The sequence below is a fragment of the Vicugna pacos genome, chromosome 10, assembly GCF_048564905.1.
Source record: "Vicugna pacos chromosome 10, VicPac4, whole genome shotgun sequence".
In the NCBI taxonomy this organism is placed as follows: Eukaryota; Metazoa; Chordata; class Mammalia; order Artiodactyla; family Camelidae; genus Vicugna; species Vicugna pacos.
Genome location: NC_132996.1, coordinates 25,121,972 through 25,144,467, shown reverse-complemented (window position 1 = coordinate 25,144,467; position 22,496 = coordinate 25,121,972). Strand labels below are relative to the sequence as shown.

The window sequence follows — 22,496 nt, the reverse complement described above, 5'->3', positions numbered from 1 at the left end:
ATCCTTCCAAGTACTCAGCCAAAACCCTTGTAGTCCTTCTTGATTCTCCTCGCCCTCACACCCCACAACCATGAAGAGAACAGGTCCTAATGGCTCCACCTTCAAAACGGAGCAGGAATCCAGTGAGTGCTGACCACGCCCACCGTAGCCAGCGGAGGCTGGGGGCCTTTCCCAAACACTACCTTAATCTCCACCACCTGCTTTACAAATGGGGAACTGTGGCCTAGAGAGGGGAAAAGCCCTCCCCATAGTCCCACAGAAACCCTGCCAGGGCTAGCTGGAGCCTGGTCTGCCGCCACCTCCCTAAGGTCTGCATCCGCAGCCCCTGGGTCGGTTTTCTCTTGAAGCCATTTAGCAGGTCTGATGACATGGCCAGGCTCTGTGTGCTGGCATGTGTGTCTCTGACGAACAAAGAGTCTGCCAGGGTTTGGGTTTCAAGATGTCTGTCCTCACCCTTGACCGGGAGATCTTACAAGGAGACAGAGGCCAGAGTCAGGTGGGGGGAGTGGGGCGGGGAACATCAATCGGATGCCACCCTGCCTCGAAATTGGAGAGTTCACCCCCCCGTGCCAGGATCCACTGAGTTCACTTGAGGAGGCCAGAAACTGCAGAGGCAGGCTGGGGTTCTTAGCATTTATTTCATACAGCTGTTTAAAAAGCTTGTTTAAAATAGATCATTATATATATATATATATTTATATATATAAAATATATAAAGAGAAATTGAGGCCAGCCACCCCAAAGAAAAAGCTATGTTTTATAAATATTTCTGTAGCTCCCACATCCCAGAAGACGAAAAAAACCAAAACAACAAAAAAACATTTACAACCCAAGCTAGTGGTTCCGTGTGGTGGGCCCAGTAGGCTCAGACCCTGGGGTGGGCCGGGTATCTCGAGGACTGGGCCTGCAGAACATTCTGGTGAGGGCAGGCTGACTGCGCCCCCCCGCCCCTTCCTAGGAGGCTGGTGTCTCTGGCTGTGAAAGGTCAAGTCCATACCAGTCTTGCCAAACCCATGCCCCTGGCTTCTTAGATCCGCCTGGAAGACAGCAAGTGGGCACTCCAGAGCCTCGGGTTGCCAGGTTATTTTTAACCTTGTCGGTTTCCTTTGATGTCCTGGCCCTCCTTCCCTGGTGGCCAGGCCTCTGTTCCCAGTGGCTTCCAAGTGGAGGCAAAGCACAAGCCTCCTTCCACGCCCAGCATCTGGAATTCACAAGCCAAAATCCACGGGGTGTCTCCAGGCACCCTGGCCAGCCTCCGAGGGTCCCACAGCGCCTCACTTGCAGACATAGCGCTCCACGGTGCGCTCACACCTGCGGCAGGTGACATAGCAGCACCAGTGGTACTTGCAGTGGCACCGCTCCACCACGCGGTCTGTGTAGGGGTTGTAGCCGCGTCCACAGCACATGAGGTCACAGCTGTCACTGCCATGTGATGTCTTGTTGCACTGCCTGGAGGGAGAGGGGAGGTCAGTGAGTGCTCCCGTCCCCCCTCAGCGCCCCACTCCCAACCAGGCAGCCACAGCCTCCCCACTGTGCATGGCTGCAGCCTCACTCCCCCTTGGACGATGTCTTGATCTTTGGGGAATTTAAAATAACCCTCTTCCCCATGGGTACTTCTCCCTTTTCCCTGCGTAGTTGTTCTAATACGCGTTTATCAAAATGATGGGGGTATTTCTGTTTTCTTGGAGATGTATTTTTTCCTATTTCTTCTATTTCTAAATACTTGAAGGTGCCTCACACCACTCTGCCTAATAATCCAATCTTCATATTTAATTGTTAATTACATTGTAACACATGCAAAGATCCTTTTTCACTTTTCAAATCCCAAAATAAATTCTGAAACAAACAAATGGCATTGGAATGTGAGGCAAGGTAAGCATTTGGCTGTGTCTGTTTGTGGAGACACAGGGTCTGTCAATCATTTGTCTTCTATGTACCAGATGCTTGTCTCCAGTGTTTTATCTTATTGGAGGCAGGCAGTGTTCTTAGGTCAGCGGAACTACTATGTCCACTTTACAGATGGAAACAGGTTTAGTGAAGGGCAGAGGCCTGCTCAAGGGCCCACAGGAGTTGATAGATAAGCAGGGTTCAAGCTCAGGGGTCCTGAAACCAAGTCCAATGGTATTCTCCCTACCCTACAGGGCAGAAAGCCCATGGATGCCAGGGCAGCATTTCTTCGTGAAACTCTTGTGGGCGAAGAAGACATTGAAGGTCCCCAAATATCTTTGTCATCATTCTTCTGTCTAGTGAAGCAATATCTGTGTAGGCTGGCATTTCCTCTAGCTGGACTCAGGCTAGACAGGGATGCTGTCATGGGATGCAGCTGGGTCCCCAAAGCCATGTGGACCAAGGAATCCCAGAATGTCCAAGATGGGCAAACCCTAGAGATGACCACATCCAACCCTCACAGTTCCTGATGGGGAAACTGAGGCACAGAATGGGGAGGGAACTTGCCCAGCATCACACAGGGTAAACATGGGGTCTGTGAGAATTCAGGAAGGCTTCCTGGAGGGGGAGGGGTCATCTAAGCCATTTCATGAAAGTTGAGCAGGAATCTAAGATGGAGAGGAGGGGAAAGGGTGTTGGGGGCAGAGAACAAACACGTTGACCTGACCTAATCTAAGCAGAGTAAGAGTGGGAGATGGTGCCCGTGAAGGGAAGTTGGGGAGGGTGGGGCCTGGAGAACAGGCAGGTTTCAGAGGTCCAGGGGCCTCTGGAAGAAATATGACAAAAGGGCTGGAGTTTGGAATATGGACTGCTGAGGAGGCCTCAGTTCACCAGGCTAGATTTGAGGAGGGCATCTTGCCCAGCTAAGGGGCCAGCTATTGTACCACATATGCACCTGCCTTTTATAGTTAACAAAACTCACTGCATCTTACCCCCGCACCTCCAAATCCCTAACCCAGTAAAACTCACCTTTCCTCTCCTCCAGGAAGCCTTCCTTGATTTCCAGGCTGGGTCAGAGCCCTTCTGAGCTCCCTGCTTTCCCTCTGTCATAATCTTACCACTTGATGTTCCTCCCCTTCCCTGACACCTGCCAGAGCCTCATGTAATGGGTATAAGAAGCCACTGAGATATTGAGGCTGTTTGTTACTGCAGAAAAAGCTGATGCATACAGCTGTCTGCGAAGTCCCATCCTCAGAGGAATGGCTGAGGGCTGACCAGGGCAGGAAACCTGAGGGGTGGAAGGCGGGTGGCATTCTGAGAAGGCAAGGGAGGCTGCTGTGGGATGGGACCTCCTCATCAGTAGCTTGAGGACAAGTCCTAGGAGCAGAGTCAGGGCAGCTGGGCAGGAAGAGGCCTGGCAACCTAGGGGGAGGGGAGGGGAAGTGAAGCTGCCATTCACGAGCACTGACACCACCCAGCACTAGGGGGCTGCCCGGTGAGTGTGATTAGAATCTCTTGCCAACCCTCCCAGGTGTGTGGTACCATCCCCATGGCACAGAAGATGAGACCGAGTCTCAGATAAGTGAAGGGATTTACCCAAGGTCCCACAGCTAAGAAGCTGCAGTGTCAGGGTGGGAACTCTTCTTGCTACACACACACAAACACACAAACACACACACACACACAGACACACCCATGGATCCAGGGAGACCTTCTCTTTGCTCTGGGGCCCTTGATGGGCTTTCCCCAGGCTCTCTGGATTCTAGAATCCTCCTCCCCCGAACCCAGCCTCATCACACCCACCCTGGCTGCCTCAGCCCAGACTCTCGCTCCTTCCTGTCTCTCTGGCCTGAACTGGTTGCATCTTCACTCCACCCTAACCCCTCAATCTGGCCTCCAGATGGGATCCTGGGCCTCCTCGAAGAGCTGCCCTGGCCTGTGAGGACAAAGCCCCTCTAAGCAGCCCCCCACCCCCTCCTGGAGACAGGAACGCGGGCTGAGGAGGAAGCAAATGCTGGCCAGGCACCAACTATGTGCCAGACATGTTCACAGACACCCTCACTCTGGTTCAATATTCTTTTAACCCCGAAGAACACTAGTTTTGTGGAATGCTATTAGGGGCTCCTTAATAAAAGAGTTCCACAGCCAAACACCTTTGGGAAACACTGGCTTAGGCAGATCCTTTACTGCGGGATTTTGCAGAGCCTTTAATATGTTCTCATGCCTTACAAATCGCCAGAGAGAATTTCCCAACGTATCTGATTGCAGAACTATTTCTTTATAGCATTTTCGGACTGGATTCCTCCTGAACCATCTCTGAGAAGAGCTGCTCCCCTGAATCCTCAGCAGCCCCGCCTGGCATACAGTAGGTCTGTAGTCGCCACTGGCTCCCTCCCTCTCTCTGGTCCTGAATCTGTGATGGGACCCGATGTAGGGACCCCAGCCTTGGCTCTGAACCTGAGGCCCAAGGGGAGAGAGCTGAAGCCTGGGAGGTCAGTGAACAGAGGTGGGGAGGTGAGAGCGCTGTCTCTCTGCAGAATGCAGGCCGAATTCGCGCTCCTGCTGTCCCTCCGAAAAGCAAAAAGCGCTTGCCCTGGTTCTACCTCCCCATGGTGTAGACTTCCTGTGCGGCCTGGGGCTGGCCACTGCCCCAACCCGTCCTGTGCCTCAGTTCACTGGTCCAGCCAACAAGTTGTATGACATTTATCCTTCACTTACGCATTTGACAAACATTTACTGAGGACCAATTTATGTGAGGCAGCCTTTTTCCTTGCCCCTGTCTCCCAGTATAATCATTCTCTCTTCCCATCTATCTCCCCTACTAGCAGGAAGGTGGGGAAGGGGCCTCCCACCAGCCTCCATTCACAAGGGGCCACTGCTTGGGGGAGCCACTCCCAGGAGCTCTGTCTGGGGCCCCTTGCATCCCGCACCTCCATTCAGTATTCAGTTGGGTGGGGCTCCATTCCCCAAATGCCGACTGTGTGCCTGGCCCTGAGTTGGGGTGGAGTACATGCCACACAGCTGACCCTGCCAGGATGGCATTAAGCTTACCTGTCCTGCGTCCCGTGAGAGCCCACCTTCTCGTTCTTCATGCAGAAGTCGGGGGAGCTCTGCAGATAGACGAGCTCCGAGTCCTTCACGGGCCGAATGTCCAGGTCCTTGGGCACTAGGTGCTTGCGGGTGCCCATAGGTCGGTGCACCACCTTGGTGGCCGACAGGTAGCGGGTCTTAAGGTCAGTGGCCACATCCCGGAGCTCCTGCAGCCCCTTCCAGCAGGTGCGGATGGAGCAGGAGCCAGATACCCCGTGGCACTTACACTTCATTTCCAGAGAGGCACGCAGAGCCTGCGGACAGGGGAGGGCGTCGGGCTGGGCAGCCAGGGCCCCCTCCCTGGCCTGCCCCCGGGGCCCTGCCCCACCCCTCCACCTGCTGGGTGCTCTTAGGGAGTCACCGCCTGCTCTGGGCCTCAAGTGACTGACCTTCTGCTCTAAAGCTGGGAGGGTGTTGAGGGTCCTTAGCTCCTCCTCCAACTTGGAGGGCAGCAGGGAGAGGCAGGAAGAGAGTGGCGTTTGCAGCGGTAATGGATGCCATTGATATATCTATAGTTCCAAGTGCTCCCGCACTTAAAATCATCACAGTAGCCCTTCACGGGAGGTATCATTAATTTCTCCATTTAAAAAAGAGGAGAGGAGAGGGTACAGCTCAGTGGTAGAGTGTGTGCCTAGCTTGCACAAGGTCCTGGGTTCAATCCTCAGTACCTCCATTAAAAAATAAATAAGTAAATATTTTTTTTTAAAAGGAAACAAAGGCTCAGAGAGGCTGAGTCTCATGCCCAAGGCTACACAGCTAGAAGATCTCGGTGCTGGGATTTGAACCCAGGTCTAAGGGCGATTCCAAAAGCCACAGCTTTTCACTGTTTCATGCTTTTTCTCTCATATAAAACTGTGACTCGGAAATTGCTTGCTGGAAAAAAAAAAGAGGTAAAAGAAGAGAAAGAAGGGAGGGAGAGAAGGAGGGAAGACGAGGGAGGAGGTGGGTGCTTGAGGGTGGGCTCCCCAGCCTGGCTGGCCTTCCCCTCCTCTGCCTGGTGTGGCGTCACCACTCAGCGCCTCTGTCTCTGTGTGTGTTAAGGGGGTGTGTAATTGCTACCTTGCAGAGTCGTTGAAAGGATTCAACGAGATGACATATATGAAAGGGTTTTGTGAACTATAAAAGTTAAATCAATATTGGTTTTGAAAAATCAGTCTAAGTAAGAATTATGGTGGGGAGGGGAGGCTTGGGTATGGTGCCTGGGGAGACTCGAGCCCTGGCTTCAGAAGTGACCATATCCTCCCTGGGCCTCAGGTTCCCCCTGTGTACCTGAGGGGCATGAGTTAGATGCCTTCTGCAGGCCGTTCGTTTCTGGTGTCTAAGCCCCGCCTCCTTGCACACAGGACTCCGATCCCTCTGCCCACCCTCCCGCCTGCCCTGTGCAGGTGTTACGGGTCCCCTGAGCCTGCATCAAAAACATGGGGAAACTGAGGCACAAGGAGGGCAAGGATTTGCCCCAAACCACTCAGGGAACTAATTAGGAAGCTGGTCAAGGTCCCAGGGTTCCCTCCCCTTCACATCGCCAGAAAGTGGGGAATGAGGGAGTCCACTTGGGTCTAAAGTCTGGAACGGTCTCCGCCAAGCCTGTGGAGAGCACGTAGTGAACCCAACTGCAGGGCGTGTTCAACCTCCCGAGGGCATGGGGAAGGAAAACCATGCTCCCACCCTCAGTTCAAATTGTGGGCTGCTGTGAGCCAGCACCGAACACCTGACATTTACCCTCTTGGGCCCTGTGGCTTGGGGGAGGGGAATTATGCCCTTTTGAAGATGACTCCAAGGAGGCCAGCTCCTTGGCATCAGGGCTCCTGGGACACACCTAATGTGCCCCTAAGGCTGAGGACCCTGTCTGGACCACACTGTGGGATGGGATGGCTGTGCCCCGGCAGTATGAGGCTCAGACAGGGGCTGGATTAAGGGTGAGGGGTATGCCAGCAGGGTTGGGAGGCGAGTCCTGGGTCCCTAGCCAGCTCTGCTACAGACCCACAGGGTGACTCAGCTTCAGTCTCCCCAGCTGTCCAAAGATGACCTGGACATCCTAGAGTCCTTACATGAGGGAGACCAGTGAGAGAGGAAGGAGAGGACATGGAAACCTCTAGGCTTGAAGCCCCAAAGACATGGGCTCCATTGCACTGTGTGTCCTTGGCCAAACCACCTAAGCTCTTTCTGCCCCACTTGGTGTCTCTGCACAATGGGCCTCATGGGGCTGCAGGGAGGGGTCATGAGATGGCACCTGCACCCAGTACTCTGTCCCTCTGGACAGTTCCCCATCTGTAAGGAGGGATAACAGTACCTCTTCACAGGGTGGTTTTGTGGACTATGGGAGAGAAAACTAATCCAGCACCCACCACAGTGTGTGGTACCTAAATTGGTATAAAGTTTTTTTCTTTAATTTTCAAAAACTTAAAATGCCCATTCATTCACTTATGTATACACCACAACCTTCTGTGGAATGAGGTGCAGAATTAATGAAACACCGATAATAATAGACATGGAGGGGAAACTGCATTTTGGAGGTTGGGGCGGGTCTTGGAGCTGGGAGGGGGATCGACTTGGGAGACGACTCCTTAGCTAAGGCTCTGTTGCCCCACAGCCCTCTCTCCACGCTTCCTCCCACACCAGGCCTTGGCCCAGAGTCCCAGAGGAAGAGCCTGAGGAACGTGGCCGATGGGGACCAGAGAGAACCAACCCACCCCATTTTCTAGATGGGAACTGAAGCCAAGAGAGGAAGCGACTTGCCCATCACATAGCAGGTTTAGTCCCAGACCCAGGTGGGAACTCAGAGCTCCTGACTCCTAGTTCAGTGCTCCTTCTGCTCTGCCAGCGTTCTCCAACCCAAATCCCGGTGGACCCCCTAAAGGAGGAGGAGCCAGGCAAGCCCCAAGCAGCTGGAGAGGGAAGAGCCGAAAGAGGCTGGGAGGACATCAGTATGGGTGGGTCAGGGCCCTTCCCCCCCATCCCCCCGCCATCCCATCCATTAGGGCACACTGGGTGGCCCTTTTCCAGTCAATTGGTACAAGCACAACCATCTGGGGCGGGTGGGTGGGTGGTTACCTGTCTCCCCACTTCACTGTTGTGTAGACGCATCAGTTTATTGGCTTGGGATCCTGTTTTTTTCACCTTCATAGGAGCATCGGAAAACTTGGCCCCCATGAGGAGCCCGTAGCTGAGGTTGTCCGCACATCCTCCCCAGCGGTTCCCGGGCCCGGGTGGCTCACCTGGGACGGGGCCGCAGGAGCAGCCGGGCAGGTCGCCGGAGGTGCAGGCCCGGGCGATGGCGTGGCTGATGGCGGCCGCCGACAGCGCATACACGAAGGCTGACTCCCGGGTCCCTGTGGAGAGGTGTGGGGTCAGCCGGGGCCAGGTGACCGAGGGTTAGGACACTGCCTAGGCCTGAAGGCCTTTCCCTTGGCTCCTACCTGCCTCTGTAGGGTCTGAAGGGGACAGGGGCTGACACCAGGTTGAGGACAGCCCTACAGCCATTCATCTGTCACATCCTCAATTCTCCCCCAAATCCACTAGCTGTCAGTACACTCACTCACGAAGCCCGCAAAGCCAGCACCCCAACAGGCACACCCTCACTCTCACTCACACCCACACCGTGCTGTACTTTTGCCCCATCAGTGTTAGGGGCTGCTTTCAGGAACTGAGGGCCCTGGCCCTCAAAGAACAAAGAGCCTGTTGCAGGGAGAAATGTGTCCCCTGAAGAAACTATGGTCAAGTCCTGACCTCTGGTACCTGTGAATGTGACCTTTTAGAAACAGGGTCTTTGCAGATGTAACAGCGCTATGATGAGGTCACAGGGATTGGAGTGGGCCCTAATGCAGTGACTGGCATCTTTAGAGGAAGAGAGGATTTGGGACACAGAGATGTAGAGGGAGGAGCCTCATGACAGAGGCAGAGACTGACATGATGCAGGTCCAGGCCACGAACACCAAGGACTGTGGCAGCCCCCGGGAAGGAAGACGAGGCCGGGAAGAATCCTCCCCCAGCACCTTCAGAGGGAGCCCTGCTGACGTCTTGACTTTGATTTCAGACTTCCAGGCTCTAGTCCCGTGAAACAACACATTTCCGTTGTTAGAAGCCCCCCAGGGTGTGTGGTACTTTATTACAGCAGCCCCAGCAAACTAATATACAGCTGAACGTGCCTCAGCTCTGGGGTGTCCTGGCTTTGGGTCCAAGCAAGCCACCCCTGCTCAAGCCTCAGTTTCCTTAACTGTGGAATGGGAATGATAATACCTACCTCATAGGCTTGCTCTGGAATTCAGATAATTTGAGAAGAAAGGAAGCTTTGTAACGTGCTGCGCAAACATTAGCTGTCACTGAGCAGGGGAGAGTTTAGATCCACTGAGGCGTTCCCACCCATCAAAAGTCTCTCTATGACACACAGGACCCTCAAGTCCATCCGCCTCCTCCAGGACGTCTTCTCCACAGATGTTCTTTACTCCCTCCATCTCTTGGTGCCTCTCACAGCACCTCCAGTTGGACTGGTCTGGAATTACCTGTGGCACACCTGTCTGCCCTGAGGGTGGGTTCAGCCTTGGTCTTGTTACAGACTCCCCTCCTAGAGGTCCCCCCCGGCATCATTCATTCCTTCATCCAGGCACTGGGGTACATGTGCATCTGTACTGTTACTCAGGCCCCCTGCACTGGTATATTCATTCACTATATGTTTATTCATTCATCAATTCACGCCTGAATACCCAGGCCTATGATTGATTCATCCACCCACCCATCCATGCATCCATCCATCATCCAGCTGCTCACTCATCCACCATCACACTTCCATCCATGCATCCATGAATTCACCCACCTATCTAAACACACACGTATTTATGCCTGAATGAATCTACCATACCCGCATGCATTCCGCAGGCCCTAGAAGCCCCCTGTGGGCTCCCTACCTCTCTCCAGGTCAAGCAGGTAGTTGGGGGCGAGCTCGATGGAGGAGCAGTTCCAGCGCATGTCAGCGAAGGCCCTGCGGCAGGCCTTCATGGCCTCGCGGGCGGCGTGCACGATGGTGTGCATGAGCTCCAGGTTGCTGCGGCACAGCTGCACCTGCGCCGACACCAGGCCCTCCAGCTGTTTGCAGTGCTGTGTCTGGTTCAGCGCCAGGGCCGCCGGGGTCTTGGACAGCGCCCTGCACACAGGCCAAAAGGCAGCAAGGGAAGGGAAGGGAAGTCAGGGTTGTGGGGGCCACGCTGCCTCCACCAGCTGTACTGGCCCCAGCCTCTCTTCAAAGGGCTCGGAGCCTTGGCTGGAAGGAGCCAAGAGAACAGGAGGCCAAGCGACGTCCCCAGCAGAGCAATGGCTCCCCCTCCTGCCCCTGTGTGACCTTGGGCACATCATTGTCCCTCTCTTACAGACAGTGGCCTTCATTCATAACATAGGATCATGACCTCCATCCTACCTAAGCCTTATTATAAGTATACTAACAATAAAGTTTTATAGTTCACAAAGCAGTCACCTTCACAGCCTTATTTAATCCTTACACGGCTGTGAATTATTACTCTTTATTCAACATTCATTCATCTCTAAATACCTATATGTGCCAGACACCATGCTAAGTGCTGGATTATACTACTACTACTACTACTAATACTTGATATTGAGCACTTACTAGATGCATAATGTGAGTTAGGAGCTTCCCATCATGGCTTCATCTAATTATTAAACTCATTTACTAGGCCATAAAATCCCACATACATGCAAGGGATTTATTAAAAGATTAAAGAGCTACTCAATTTTATAATAAACTGGATTTAACTATTAATTTGCTGTGTGACCTTAGATAAATCACTGTCTCTCTCTGCTGTCTGTACCTATAAACTATATTTCCCAGAAGGGGTTCCAGTGAGACACTCTGAAAAAAGGGATCCATGGTCAAACACATTTGGCGACTGTGATATACTACACCCCTACTTAAAGAGTAATAATGCACATTTACATTATTTACATTTTAAAGGTTCTGAGAAGTACTGCAGCAAAGCAACAGGCTTGGTTTTAACTCCCAAGTCTGCTGAGCATAAAACTATTTGAGAAGTGCTAACCTCATCTATGCTTTGGGAAATGCTGGCCTAGGCAGTCCCTATGAATTCTAGTGATGTAATAGGACCTAAGAGTTTCTCGGATACTGGCTCAGGGCACTGGGATTCCAAGACTCTAGGACCAGAGGTCCATCTTGGATTCTCCTTCCTCCTTTCTCTGAGGAGCAGACTGCATCTGGCTGCACCTCCTTTAAGTGGAGGCTAGAGGGACGCCACAACCTTAAAGGCTTCCACATAGACCCACCCCCACCCAGAGCCAGCTGGTCCTCAGCAGCCCAGCAGAGATCCTGGAGGGTCAGGAGGCAAGAAGGGGCCAATCTTTAGGCACAAGTGCTGTGTGCCCCACTTGCTGGGACCACAGCAGACCTCACCCAGGGTCAGGGCTGAGACCTGGCGAGATCAAGATCCCTGAACCCCTGGCCTGAGATCCCAGGGGAGGCAGCCTGGTGCCAAAGAACAGCACAGGCCTGGGCAGACTCCTGGCTCTGTCACTCCCCTTGAGCAAACCAAGTGACCTCTCCTCTCCCAGCAACCTCCCAGTATTGTCTGAGGGATTAACTCAACATGTGTCACATGCTCCACCCAGGGCTGACACACCGTGGTCAGTGCTCAGTGCTCAGTGATGGAAGCTACTAGATTACTGCTTTGGTGGTTTTTCCCTACTGCAGGCAGCGTCCTGTACCCACTTAGTCAAGGCCAAGAGCTGCCCCTTGATTTCAAGTCCCCTCAAAAACTGGCCCCCCAGCCCTCTCCAGTCCCTCATCCTTGTCCCCAACATGTGCTAATATCTGCCACATCAGACTCCTGGCTTCTCTGACAAGGACTGCCTTATCACATGCCTGTGCCCAGGCTTTCCCTGGTGCCAGGACTGCCTTTCCCCTTGCTCCTGTATCTAAATGAATAAATGGACTTTATTCATTTGTGGAAGAAATATGTGCTAAGCACCAACTCTTCCCAGACTCATTTGGAATGAATGTGACAAAGAACCTTTCCTCAAGGAGCCCCTCATTCAATGGCTGCATAGACCTATCACAGTTAAAAGACAATGGCCCAGATGTTCCAGCTCATGGGCTGGCTGGGAAGAGCCCAGGCTTTGGGCACCAGCTCTGGGACCTGAGTAGTTACCTAACCTCTCTGGGCCTCATGGTCCTCATCTGTTATAAGAAAATGATAAATTCTACTTCAAAAGGTGTTGGCAAGACAAGTATGATAATGGAAGTAAAGTATTTGGGACATTCGTAGACAAAATCCTTTGCCTGCTGCTGTGTGAATCTTGGGCCAGAGGGAGTCAGAAGACCTGGCTTCTACGTGCTGTGCAATCTTGGTAAAATGCTGCCCCTCTCTGAGCATCAACCACAAAATGGGGAATCCTGGAGGACTTGCAGGGGCTGAATGAGATAATACATGCAACACTGAGTACTAATACGTTAGTTTGCTTCCTCCTGCCTCTCTCTCTGCCATGCCCTACCCATCTTACAACTCCAAAACTTCAGAAATCTTCCCAGAGGCCTGGGAAGCAGATCCAGGGCAAGTGGGCATTGAGATTGACTATGGGTGTCTTGGGCCATCTCTCCTCGCTGTGACCTCTGGCCCATCCCTTCCTACCAAGGCATGAGCTGGGAAACGTCTGGTATATATGAATACAGACCCCAGGCATGGTTGCTTGACCTAAACTGAATTGTCTGGTCCTCCTTGGCCTTCTGCACACTGAGGGCTACCTACACCGGGACACCTGGGGAACCTGCTGCCCACATTCCTACAGCCCATATGGCTGAGGTGTGACCACACAGGGGCAGGTATCACCCCCTTGGCCTGTTTCCTGGTTGTTACAGCCCCTCTGCCTCCATCTAGCAAACACTGTCCATGCACATGGACCCACTGTCCCTGGTGGGCACTCCCCAGTTTACAGAGCCTCTCATTTCATCCCGTTCTCATAATGCCTAGAGAGGCCTGGGAGAGTCTTAACCCAACTCTGTACAGAGGACACAGAGGCGCTCCTGTGCCTGGGTACTTAGCCTCCTGTGGAAGCCACCCTCCCTCTGGACCTGGCCTCACCTTCCCAGGTCCCCTCTCTCCTGGGCCAAGGGCCGTCAGCACTCAGCCTGTCCTGAGCCTGCTCTGCCCATCACCCCTGCCCAGCTTCCATCCTTCCACTCTGAGCCAGTTTTCTGTTTCACAACAGGAAAGGCTGCAGGGGAGACAGGAGAAAGCACCCAGCACAGCAGCAGGCACACAGTGGGCACTCAAGCAGAGTGGCTGCCTTCCGGGTCCTTTCCCTGGGCTCCTGCTCAAAAAGTGGATAATAAAAGCAGAGACCTTTCCTGGGGAGCTCAGTCCAGGCAACTCCTGAGCGCCAGGTGCTGTGGCTCCCAGAGAGGGGTGCTCTGGGCCCCCAGTGTCTGGGGACCCTGGACCACTCTGGGTCAGTCTATCCATCTCTGAAGTCATCAAGCATCCACCTCCCCAGCTGGCGGTGAGGGGAAGGTTCTATGAAGGAAACGTGGTAAGGATGTTCCCAGAGGAGGCTCAGACTGCCCAGGCAGGCAGAGAACAAAAAGGAAACATTCTGGGGGGCCTGGGTGGGCACAAAGCTGCTGGAGAGAGTGGCTGGGACAGAGCAGCCAGCTGCGGCATGCTGGGGGAGGCTGGCTCACGGGAGCGTGCAGACCTGGAGATCAGGAGGCGGGAGGCAGTGGATTCCACTCCCGAGGAGGGCGATGCGGTCATCTGGTAATTAGTGGTAATGACCGTTTCTAACTAAGGCCCCCTCAGGGAGGTAATCAAGGATTAGGGTGGGAGGCGGGGGAGTTACCCGTCTGGACATCTTGTCCGGCTTGCCTCACTGCAGCAGACCCCTAATTGAAAACATTTTGGTTTATCTGAGGGTGGGTGCATGGGGGAGAGGGTGGAAGAGAGGACAGGAGGGAATAGAGAGTTCACCGGCGAGGCCTACACCAAGGGTGCCACTGGGGTGGCTGAAGTCTCTCTCGTGTGGGAGTTGGGGTTCTCCTGGGAATGGCCACAGGGCAGAGACCTGGGTTTCAACTCCAGCTCACTCACCCAGTGTTCGACCGTGGGCAAGAGCCTGCCCTTCACTGGGCCTCAGTGTCCCCACCTCATTGTGCAAGTGACAGAGAGACAGTCAGAGGCAGAGCCAGCCTAGATCCCAGACCTCCTAGATCCCAGGCTAGGGCTCTTTCATTCCCATTTTAGAGATGAGGAAACTAAGGCTCAGAGAGGCTAACGTGATTTATTTGCCTGGGGCCTGGCTTATGGCTAGTGCACTGTCAGAGCTCAGGCTGGGACCCAGGTCTCAGGTCTGGGGCTCCTCCCACCCACTCTGCAGCAGCGATGTCCCTTCAGGACTTTTCCTCCAGAGGCCTGGCCCCTGAGTGAGCAGCAGGCTTGGGGCTGCCCAGGGTGGGTAGAGGGGCCTTTATGGGTCCTCCCAGCCACACTGGGCCTTTCCCCTCACTGGACAGCCCCAGTGGTTCACTGAAGGCTGGAACCATCTTCTCTGCCCCCAACAGGGCAGCCAGGTGGATGGCCTACCTGGGTCTCCCCACACTTCCTAGTCTGTCTCCCAGCTCCTGGCTTGGGTGGGAGGTGAGGTAGAAGAGGGGTTCCCCAGGTAATTTCCAATCAGGTGCTTCCATCCCCCTCCCTGACCTCCCACCCCACAGGAAGCTCAGGCTGAGTCCCAGGTCCCCAACAGGTGGACATTCTGGGTCGCTCAGTCACATCTACATTCAGTTCCTGTGTCAAATGCCCCTTCCCTCTTCAGCTCACTTTCCAAAGCCCAGGGCAGCAGGGTCCCCAGGGACAACTCCAGGACAGCTGAGTCTCCTGGGTAAGTACCCAGCCTCCCAATCCCACTGTATGCTTCCCTGTTCCCATCTGTCCTCTGGCCAAGAGGCCACAGAGCCAGAAAGCTTAACTCCAAATCCTTCCTATGCTGCCTAATATCTGTGACGCCCTGTTCGTTAAAGACCCACTGAGCCTCCATTTCCCTTCTGTTTAATGGGTATGATGGCAGAAAATACCTCATGTGGTAGTTGGGAGATTTAAATGAAACAATATACATAGAACAGTGCCTGGGATGTAGCAAGACCACACACACACACACACACACACACACACACACACACAATTGTTATCCTTAAACTCCACTCGTTCTCCTGCTTCCCCTTGTCTTCAGTTCCAGCAAGAGTTTAACCACTATCAAGAGGTTTAGCTTTGTGGAGCCCGTGTGCCTGGCTTCTGATCCTATATCTACCATTAATTAACTAGCTGTGTGACCTTGGGCCAGTTACTTAACCTCTCTGTACCTTAGTTTCCTCATTTGTAAAATGGTAGCGATAAGAATGTCACCGACTTCATAGGAGCATTATCAAAAATTAAATGACTAAAGCTCCGGGGATTTAGTAGGAGGTTCCTGTAATTCCTGGTTTCTCTGTTTCCCTACATGCACTGTCCTGCCCCTGCTGTTCCTTCTGTCCAAGATGCCTGCTCTGCATTCCATCCTTGGCCATCCACTGAGATCCTATCTATCTTTTGAAGCCCCAAGTCACCTCTTTTACATGGGACTAACTGCTCCTCCTCTGGGCTCCCATGAGCTCTCTCCTAGGACACAGCCCAAAGTCTGCTTTGTGCTTTTTACATGTCTTTCTCTCCCAAGAGGCTGGGAGAATTTTTAAGGCAGATACTGAGTTGTACCCATTTGTGTGACACTCTGGGCTATGCAGGGGGAACAGCATGGATGCTGGACTTAGCTAGCCATCTCTTCCAGACACTACCTGACCAAAAGCAGCTTGAGAGCCCGTGCAAGTCACACACTTCTCGGAGCCTCAGTGTTCCCACTGTGGCACAGGGGTGGTGGCAGTGTCTCCCAGAACACTCTAGGAGTGAGCCCAGTTCTCGGCCTCTAATGATCCGTGTGCTCCCCAGCAAAGCCTTTCCCTCTCTGGAACTCAGTTTCCTAATCAGTAAAATGCTGGTGGTGGGCGAGGAGGGCTTGGGCTCCCAATCAGAGGTCCTCACCAGCTGGGACAGTGCCAGGTACCAGCAGTACGAGGATGGATGGTTTCTCACAAAACTAATCAAGAGCAGCTGAGAAGAGCTGGTGTCCCCTGGCTGGGAGGCCTCCGAGCTCCAAATGAGAAATGCAAGAAGATGGGGTTCCCCTCTTGAATCACCAATTAATTGATAACTCAGCCCCAGAAGAGGCAGGGCCAGTGACCTCGAGACTGTTTGCTGGTGGCCCAGCCACTATCACCCTGTCTTCTAGTTAATCCATGAACCTTCCTTGCAGCCCCTCCGCAGTCCCCATAATCTGTCCCCTGCCTGCCTTATCGGCATGGTTCCCTGCCCCCGACCCGGAACTCTAGACAGTATCCTGTCTTGGGACTTGTCCACCGCTCAGGGAGTCCCTCCACCCAAAGTGCCCTTCTCCCACTGCCCCCACCTGCCAAACTCCCAGAAACTCCTCAAGCCCATCTTAGGAGCACTGCCCTAGAAAAATCTCTCCAGGGTCCCAGGTATCTGTGCCCACCACCTGTGCCCCCACCAGGTAGTCTCCTCTCCTCTGGGCCCCCACAACACGGCCCTGGTCTCTCCTAGGGCACTTGGAGTTATTTACAGCCTGGGCTTATCTCTTCCAGACCGGAGGGCAGCTCCTCCAGGAAGAGGCTGGGTTTTACTCCTCTCTCCTTGCCTACACCGCCCACAACCGTGCACAGAGCAAGCACTCCCTTCTGCTGGATGGAAAGAAGTCTCTCCCCCACTTATCTTTCCATTAATAATTTCTGTCTAAAGGAATACCCTTCACATGTGCATGGCATCTGATAGTTTACCAGATTCTTTCAAGAGCCACTTCTCATTTGACCTGAGTGAAGTAAAGACTCTTACTATCCTTTGACAGAGGAGGACGCTGAGGCTCCCAGAGGCTGACTGACTCTTCCCCAAGGTCACCCAGGTGGAGGGGTCCGAAGGGTCTGAGGACCTCCAGCTAGGGTCAGGAGACTGACCAGGAACACACTGAGCAGGCTTTATGTGCAGGGCACAGACCCTCTTGAGTGGGTCACTTGATCAGCTCTTTTTCCATCTGTCCCCGGGGGGAGGTCTTGTGCAACCCTCAGCTGCACAGGACAGGGCACTTCTGCCGTCTTCCACACCCTGTTTCGCTCCTCCGGGAGGTAAGGGCAGTATTTTACAGAAGAGGAAAAGGAGACTCAGGAAGAGTGACTTGCCCACGACCCCCAGCCAACTTCTGCTCCCAGGTTTTGGGCGCGCTGGCCTGATCCAGGGGTTCCCTTAACGCTCTCCGCCGCCCCCAGCCGCCGGTCCCGGGACCCCTCTGCGAGGACGCGGGTCCCTACTTACAGCCACTTGATGCCATAGCACACGCCGGTCTGGAGCGCCAGGGCGAAGAGAAGCGCCTGGCAGACCTGCGGCCGCGTCCTCATCGTCGCGCGGCGGGCTCGCCGAGGGGTCGCACCCTGGGGAAGCCGCACCGAAGTCCCGCCGCGCGCCCGGCCGCCGTCGCTCGTCCTGCGCCCAAGCCGCCTGCAGTCGAGGAGAGCGGAGGCGGCGGGTTAAGGCGGCGCGCGGGGCGGGGGCCGCGGGCGGGGGTGGGGGGCGTTTTATTCAAATTACAAAGGAGGGGTCGGGGCCCCGGGAGGCCGGGCGCGCGGCGGGCGTCGCCTCCCGCCCCGCACAGCCTCGGCCGGCGGCCGGCGTCTGGCTCGAATTAGGTGCCGCAGAGCGCGGCCGAGGGCGTGTCCACCTTGCACGGGCGACAGAGACTCCGCAGAGATGGCAGAGAGACAGCGAGAGGGAAAGAGACTCTCAGAGGGCGAGGCGAAAAAACACAGAGCAAAGGGAGAAGTCGCGATAGACACACAGTTTTCGGGAGGGACGGAAGGAGAAGACGAAGGGGGTAAGGGGTGGAGGCCGCGGGCGGGATAGGGGAGAAGCAGATTCGGAGCCCAGGATCTGCGTTCTTATCTCCGTAATATTAATTACTAGTTACTGTGGGCGTGGCAACTGTCCTTCCCGGCTGGTCCTCAGTTTACCTCCTCTGTGAACTGGGGATATAATTGTGATTCGAGTTGTGATTAGGACACAATTCCCCTTTTATAAAGAACGTTCACCTAACGCGATCGCATTTGTTCCTCCCAGCAACCCTGTGAGACAGGCACTATCACTGCCCCCATCTCACATATGAGAAAACTAAGGCCCGGAAATGTGAGATGGGGCTGTTCAGCCGGCGAGCCTCTGGTCCATGCCTCGTGTTCTACCCTTAGGTCTACCTGGTGTTCGGTGAGACCACGGACCGTGAGAAGACAAGGAAATAGGGGCTTGCTCTGGGTATCAGTTTCTCAGTCTGTCAAGGGGAGGATGAGAAATGGGATAGCAAAGATCTTTGTACAGTGAGGGCTGTTGTGGGACCTGCGTCTCTGAGTCCCTCTAGCGGTGCCCCTTTGAAGGGTAGGATGACGCCCAGGCCGGACGAGACGGGGGCAGCCTGGCCTAGCCTAAGCTGGGAGGCTGACTCGGCCGGCGCAATGCCGCCTGCGGTCGCCAGGCGGCGTCCTGGGGCTGCGGAGCAGCCCTTACCCCGCCCGCACGCAGGCCGAATAGCCGCTTTCTCCGGCTTTTTTCTTTTCCTTCTTCTTCATTTTTTCGTCTTCTTCTCACCTCATTAACTCCCTTCCCAGCTTCTCCCAAATTTACCAACACATGGCATTCACCCGGAGACAAACACAGCCCCAGGCCTTCTCCCCTGGGAAGGAGCAGACAAAGGGATTCCTTTATAAAGTGACGAGTCGGAAAAAGGAGGCGTCTGCCTTAGAGGGGACGCTTGAGCAAGAAGGGGGAGTTCTTATCTGGCTCTGTGACATTGGGCAAGCCCTCCACCACTACTAACCTCAGTTTCCTCTTCTATAAAAAGGGACTGGACCTCTCCGCGCATCTCCTGAGGTCTTCCCAGCCTACAGTAGTCCGGAGGTGTTAAGCCGCCCTCTGCCTAAATTTCCACTATTACGTCTACCTGCGTAGTGTGTGCATTTACGTGTGCACCTTAAGCATACACACACATTTGAAATCCCACTGTTTTCTGTAGCCTCTGGCATGACCCGGAGCAAGTCAGAGAGAAAACTGAATTACATTTTCTTTCTCTTCCTCAGAGTCCTCTAGCTGGGCGCCTAACACAGCAGCGCTAGCTACAAACACCGAGTGGAGGCGCGGGGCGGGGAGAGGGGCAGAGACAGAAGGCGGTTTCAGCGGGGGTCTCCGTCTGAGCCCCTCCTCCCACCCAGCCTGTGTCCAAACCTTTTGTCTTACTGGCCCTTAAAGTTTACCACGCTCCTGAGAATGAGAAAAATATTGGCTGGATATGCGGGGCAAGGGAGAGGATCAAAACCAGTCATTGCCTCTCCTCGACCCCACCCCCTCCCAAAGTGTGGGATCCCCTCCAAGCATTCCAGGGTGGGGAAGAGGAAGGGCTGCAGGCGGAAAGAGGAGAGCGCGGACTCACAGCAGGGAATCCGTTCCCAGCCCAACTCTCCCAGAGAGAGGAGGGGCCGCCTGGGTCACAGCGCACGAGGACCCTGGCCTCCAGCTACTCCCGGCTCTTTCGGAGCGGCCCCGGTGGTCGTGGGCTTCTCCCTTCGCTGCTCCAGCACGTTGCTGGGGCAGGCAGCTTTTGGCCTGGGCCTCTGGGTCCTGACGGATTATTCCTGCCCACGGTCAGAGTGTCTAGGACAGCCGCGCAGGCCGCTGGGTCACCCTCAGCCTGCGTCTCCCGGTTCAGGACGCACTCGCCTCCTGGAGCCCCCGGCCCGCCAGGGGGCGCTAGGTCGGGGTGGCCGGTGGGATCGGCAGCAGCCTCCCGTGCCCTGGGACTTTGGGCAAGTCATCTTCTTTTCCTGGGCCCCAGGGTCCCCGTCAGGGGATGGGATGAGGTGTAAAGTAAGTGCCCTCTCAGTTCTGGTCCTTCTATGAGACATGGGCTTACCATGGTCAGCCCCGAAATGCTCGACCCCTTGCTTCAGGCCCGGCTCGGAGCCTCTCTTGGGGTCAGGCGTGTAGTGGGCTCGTGTCAAAGAGCTGTGTCTGGAGAGATAAGCAGTGCCTTCCTACCCACGCTGGGGATAAGGTTCAAGCTACCTTGCTTGCAGCAGGCAAGAGAGCGAACAGTCCAGACTGCACACTGGGCACTGCGAGCGCAGTAGCCACAGCCCCACACTAGCTCTAACAGGTGGTTGTAAGGCTTGGGATCTGGAAGTCCCTAGAAACTCCGCTGCCAGGGTGGTCACCTCTCTGAGCCAAAGACGGGGGAGGGGGACATGCCGAGCTTCCCCTTCCCGGGTGAGCCCGCGGTGGGCCGGGAGCCTGCACCGTGAGCTGGGACTGAGTGTCCACGCCGCGCGGAAGGTCTGCGCGGGCCGGGCCTGAAGCCTCCGACTGCGCAGCTCAGAGCCGACCCAAAGGATCCGTGCTGGTGAGCAACTGCTTCAAGGTTACCTGTGACGCCGAGCGAGACCTGGTCTGCAGCCCGGCTTTGACCTGGGCCGCGAGTCTTTCGAGATTTGTCTGCGGGGCTGCGGAAGATGCGCCGGGTTGCCCACTAGTCGGGTTACTTGTGAAGTGGAAAGAGTGGGGTGGGGTAACTCGGGGTACCTCCCACTACTCCCACTGAGCCCGACCTGGAGTGCCGAAGAATTGGGAGGTTCATGCAAACACCTCAGATCCAGGAGGTGGGAGGTATGGGGCTCATGCGTGAGCTCAGCCAGATGTTCCGGGCTGCTCCAGATGTGCCTCGGGCCCGGCCAGGAATCTCCTACTCCCCTTCCCCCAGCCTGGAGCTCAGGTCTGTAAACAAACTCGGTTCTCCCTTTTCCCTCGCCGCTCTAGGAGAGGGTCTCAAAGCTAGGCGTCCTCCCCCACCAATCTCGACCCCCAATTTAGTAGGAGCTGCTGTAATTCTCTGCCTTTTGCAATCTTCTCCTGCCCCTCCACACACACCCTCTGCAGCAGGATTCAAGTCCCCCACCCCCGCGATGGCTCGGGCATGACCTCATTCAGGGGCCGACTGGGAGGTAGAGGGTCGAATGTGGGGGGAACAGGGCTGGGAAGTCTCATGGCGGGCGGCAGGAACTGCAGAGCACACCTCCGCCGCTGGTCCGCGTAAGGCCCCCGCCCTCAGCCCCCCGCGGCTGGGCCGGGTGAGGGGAATGCTTGGGAGAGCCGCGGAGGAGAGGTACGGAGGAAGGCTTGCTTTGCTTACTTGGGAGCGGGTGCCCAACCGGGTCGCGCCGCCGCCTCGGACTTGGGCGCCCCTCTCCCTAGCAGGTCCCCGCTGAGCGCCCGCCCGCTACCGCGGCCACTGCTCACCTCCTGGGGCGCTCGCCTGACCCAGCCGGACGGGGAGCGGCGAGCACGGCCCCCAGCGGACCCGATCGCTCTCCCGGCTGGGCAGGCGGTGACGGCGCCCTCCTCGCGAGCGGCAGGAGAAGGACGCCCGGGATCCTGGGGAGCAGCGGTAGGTTCGGGTCCCGCGGGGACTGAGGCGCGGACTCGGGCTGCTCTGGGGGCGCTGGGCTCCCAGGGCTTGCGCTGGCCTGCTCGCCCGAGCACTCTTCTTCACCCGGCACGGTCTCCAGCGCCGGCCGCCCGTACTGCTTTATAAGGCGCGGGCAGCTGCTTTGATCCGCCCACGTCAGCGCGCCGAAACCCCACCGGGTGGCTCTGGCCGCGCGCGGCAGGCGGGGCGGGGTCCCCGCGGATGCCACGGACCTGCGGCGCCAGCGGCACGAGAGGACGTCGCACCCTGTTGAGTTACAAAGAGGAGACTTACTAACATAGCCGGCCTTTACTGAGAGTGCGGGCTGCGAGCCTGCTGCGTGCCTGGAGCGCGTGGGGCCCAGGTAGGGCGGGTTTCTAAACCTCTCAGCAAACCAGGCAAGGATCCCCAGAGCCGTCCGGTTTGACAGAGGAGGAAGCCGCGGCTCAGAGGGGAGTCTGACTTAGGTCTCAGTCTGGAGCCAAGGCATCACTGGGTGTTGATCTTACAGCTCTTTACTAGAATTATCGTGGGTCTAGAGAGCTTCCTTGGCGTCCCAGTCCATACTTTACCGGGTCACCTCTCCAGACCTCTGATTCCAGTTCTGGGAACTCTCAGCAAAGAAAGGAGGTGCCAGGGCTCTGCGCTACCAGGCGCGCTAAACCTCAGGCACCAAGGAGGCAGGCGTCTCACCGCTGGCATGACTGTTTGGTAGTCTTCTGGGCACCTTGTCCCGGTCTCCAGGGGACTTACCAGCAGAGAACTGGGTTTCAGAAGCTCAAGAGGACTAAGAGGTGTTTCTTGTGCAGTGCAGACCTAGCCTGGGGCTGGGGCTGGGGCTGTGTTTCTGCGGAGACTTCCCTGGAACTGCTTGAGTGGCCACCCTCACCTTGGCCCTTCCTGGCTAATGA

At 55.5% G+C, this 22,496-nt stretch overlaps 1 protein-coding gene across 2 annotated transcripts; it reads right to left on the bottom strand.

The window, feature by feature from the left end:
* Positions 1-620: 620 nt before the first annotated feature.
* Positions 621-21,766, bottom strand: WNT11 (Wnt family member 11). Of its 2 annotated transcripts, XR_012076507.1 has the most exons (7): positions 21,417-21,766; positions 17,403-17,585; positions 9,879-10,114; positions 8,029-8,306; positions 4,939-5,231; positions 2,917-3,309; positions 1,315-1,449 (listed from the first exon to the last, which is right to left on the bottom strand). XR_012076507.1 is itself a non-coding variant. In XM_072969170.1 (6 exons), exons 2-6 carry the CDS (start codon positions 17,483-17,485, stop codon positions 1,275-1,277), a joined length of 1,065 nt encoding a protein of 354 aa, XP_072825271.1. In that variant the 5' UTR covers positions 17,486-17,585; positions 21,417-21,725; the 3' UTR covers positions 621-1,274. The 2 variants fall into 2 exon arrangements, 1 of the variants encoding a protein (XP_072825271.1); XM_072969170.1 differs by lacking the exon at positions 2,917-3,309 and having other exon boundaries at positions 621-1,449; positions 21,417-21,725.
* Between the last annotated feature and the right edge of the window lie 730 nt (positions 21,767-22,496).

What these genes read in the sequence shown, in the direction of transcription:
- WNT11 (XM_072969170.1), bottom strand. Translation starts at nt 17,485, where the DNA reads ATGAGGACGCGGCCGCAGGTCTGCCAGGCGCTTCTCTTCGCCCTGGCG. An exon ending in ACAGTGAAGTGGGGAGACAG is followed by an intron (nt 5,232 to 8,028) that starts GTAACCACCCAC and finishes CCCTGTCCGCAG; the next exon opens with GCTCTGCGTGCCTCTCTGGA. An exon ending in TCTCACGGGACGCAGGACAG is followed by an intron (nt 1,450 to 4,938) that starts GTAAGCTTAATG and finishes CTCTCCCTCCAG; the next exon opens with GCAGTGCAACAAGACATCAC.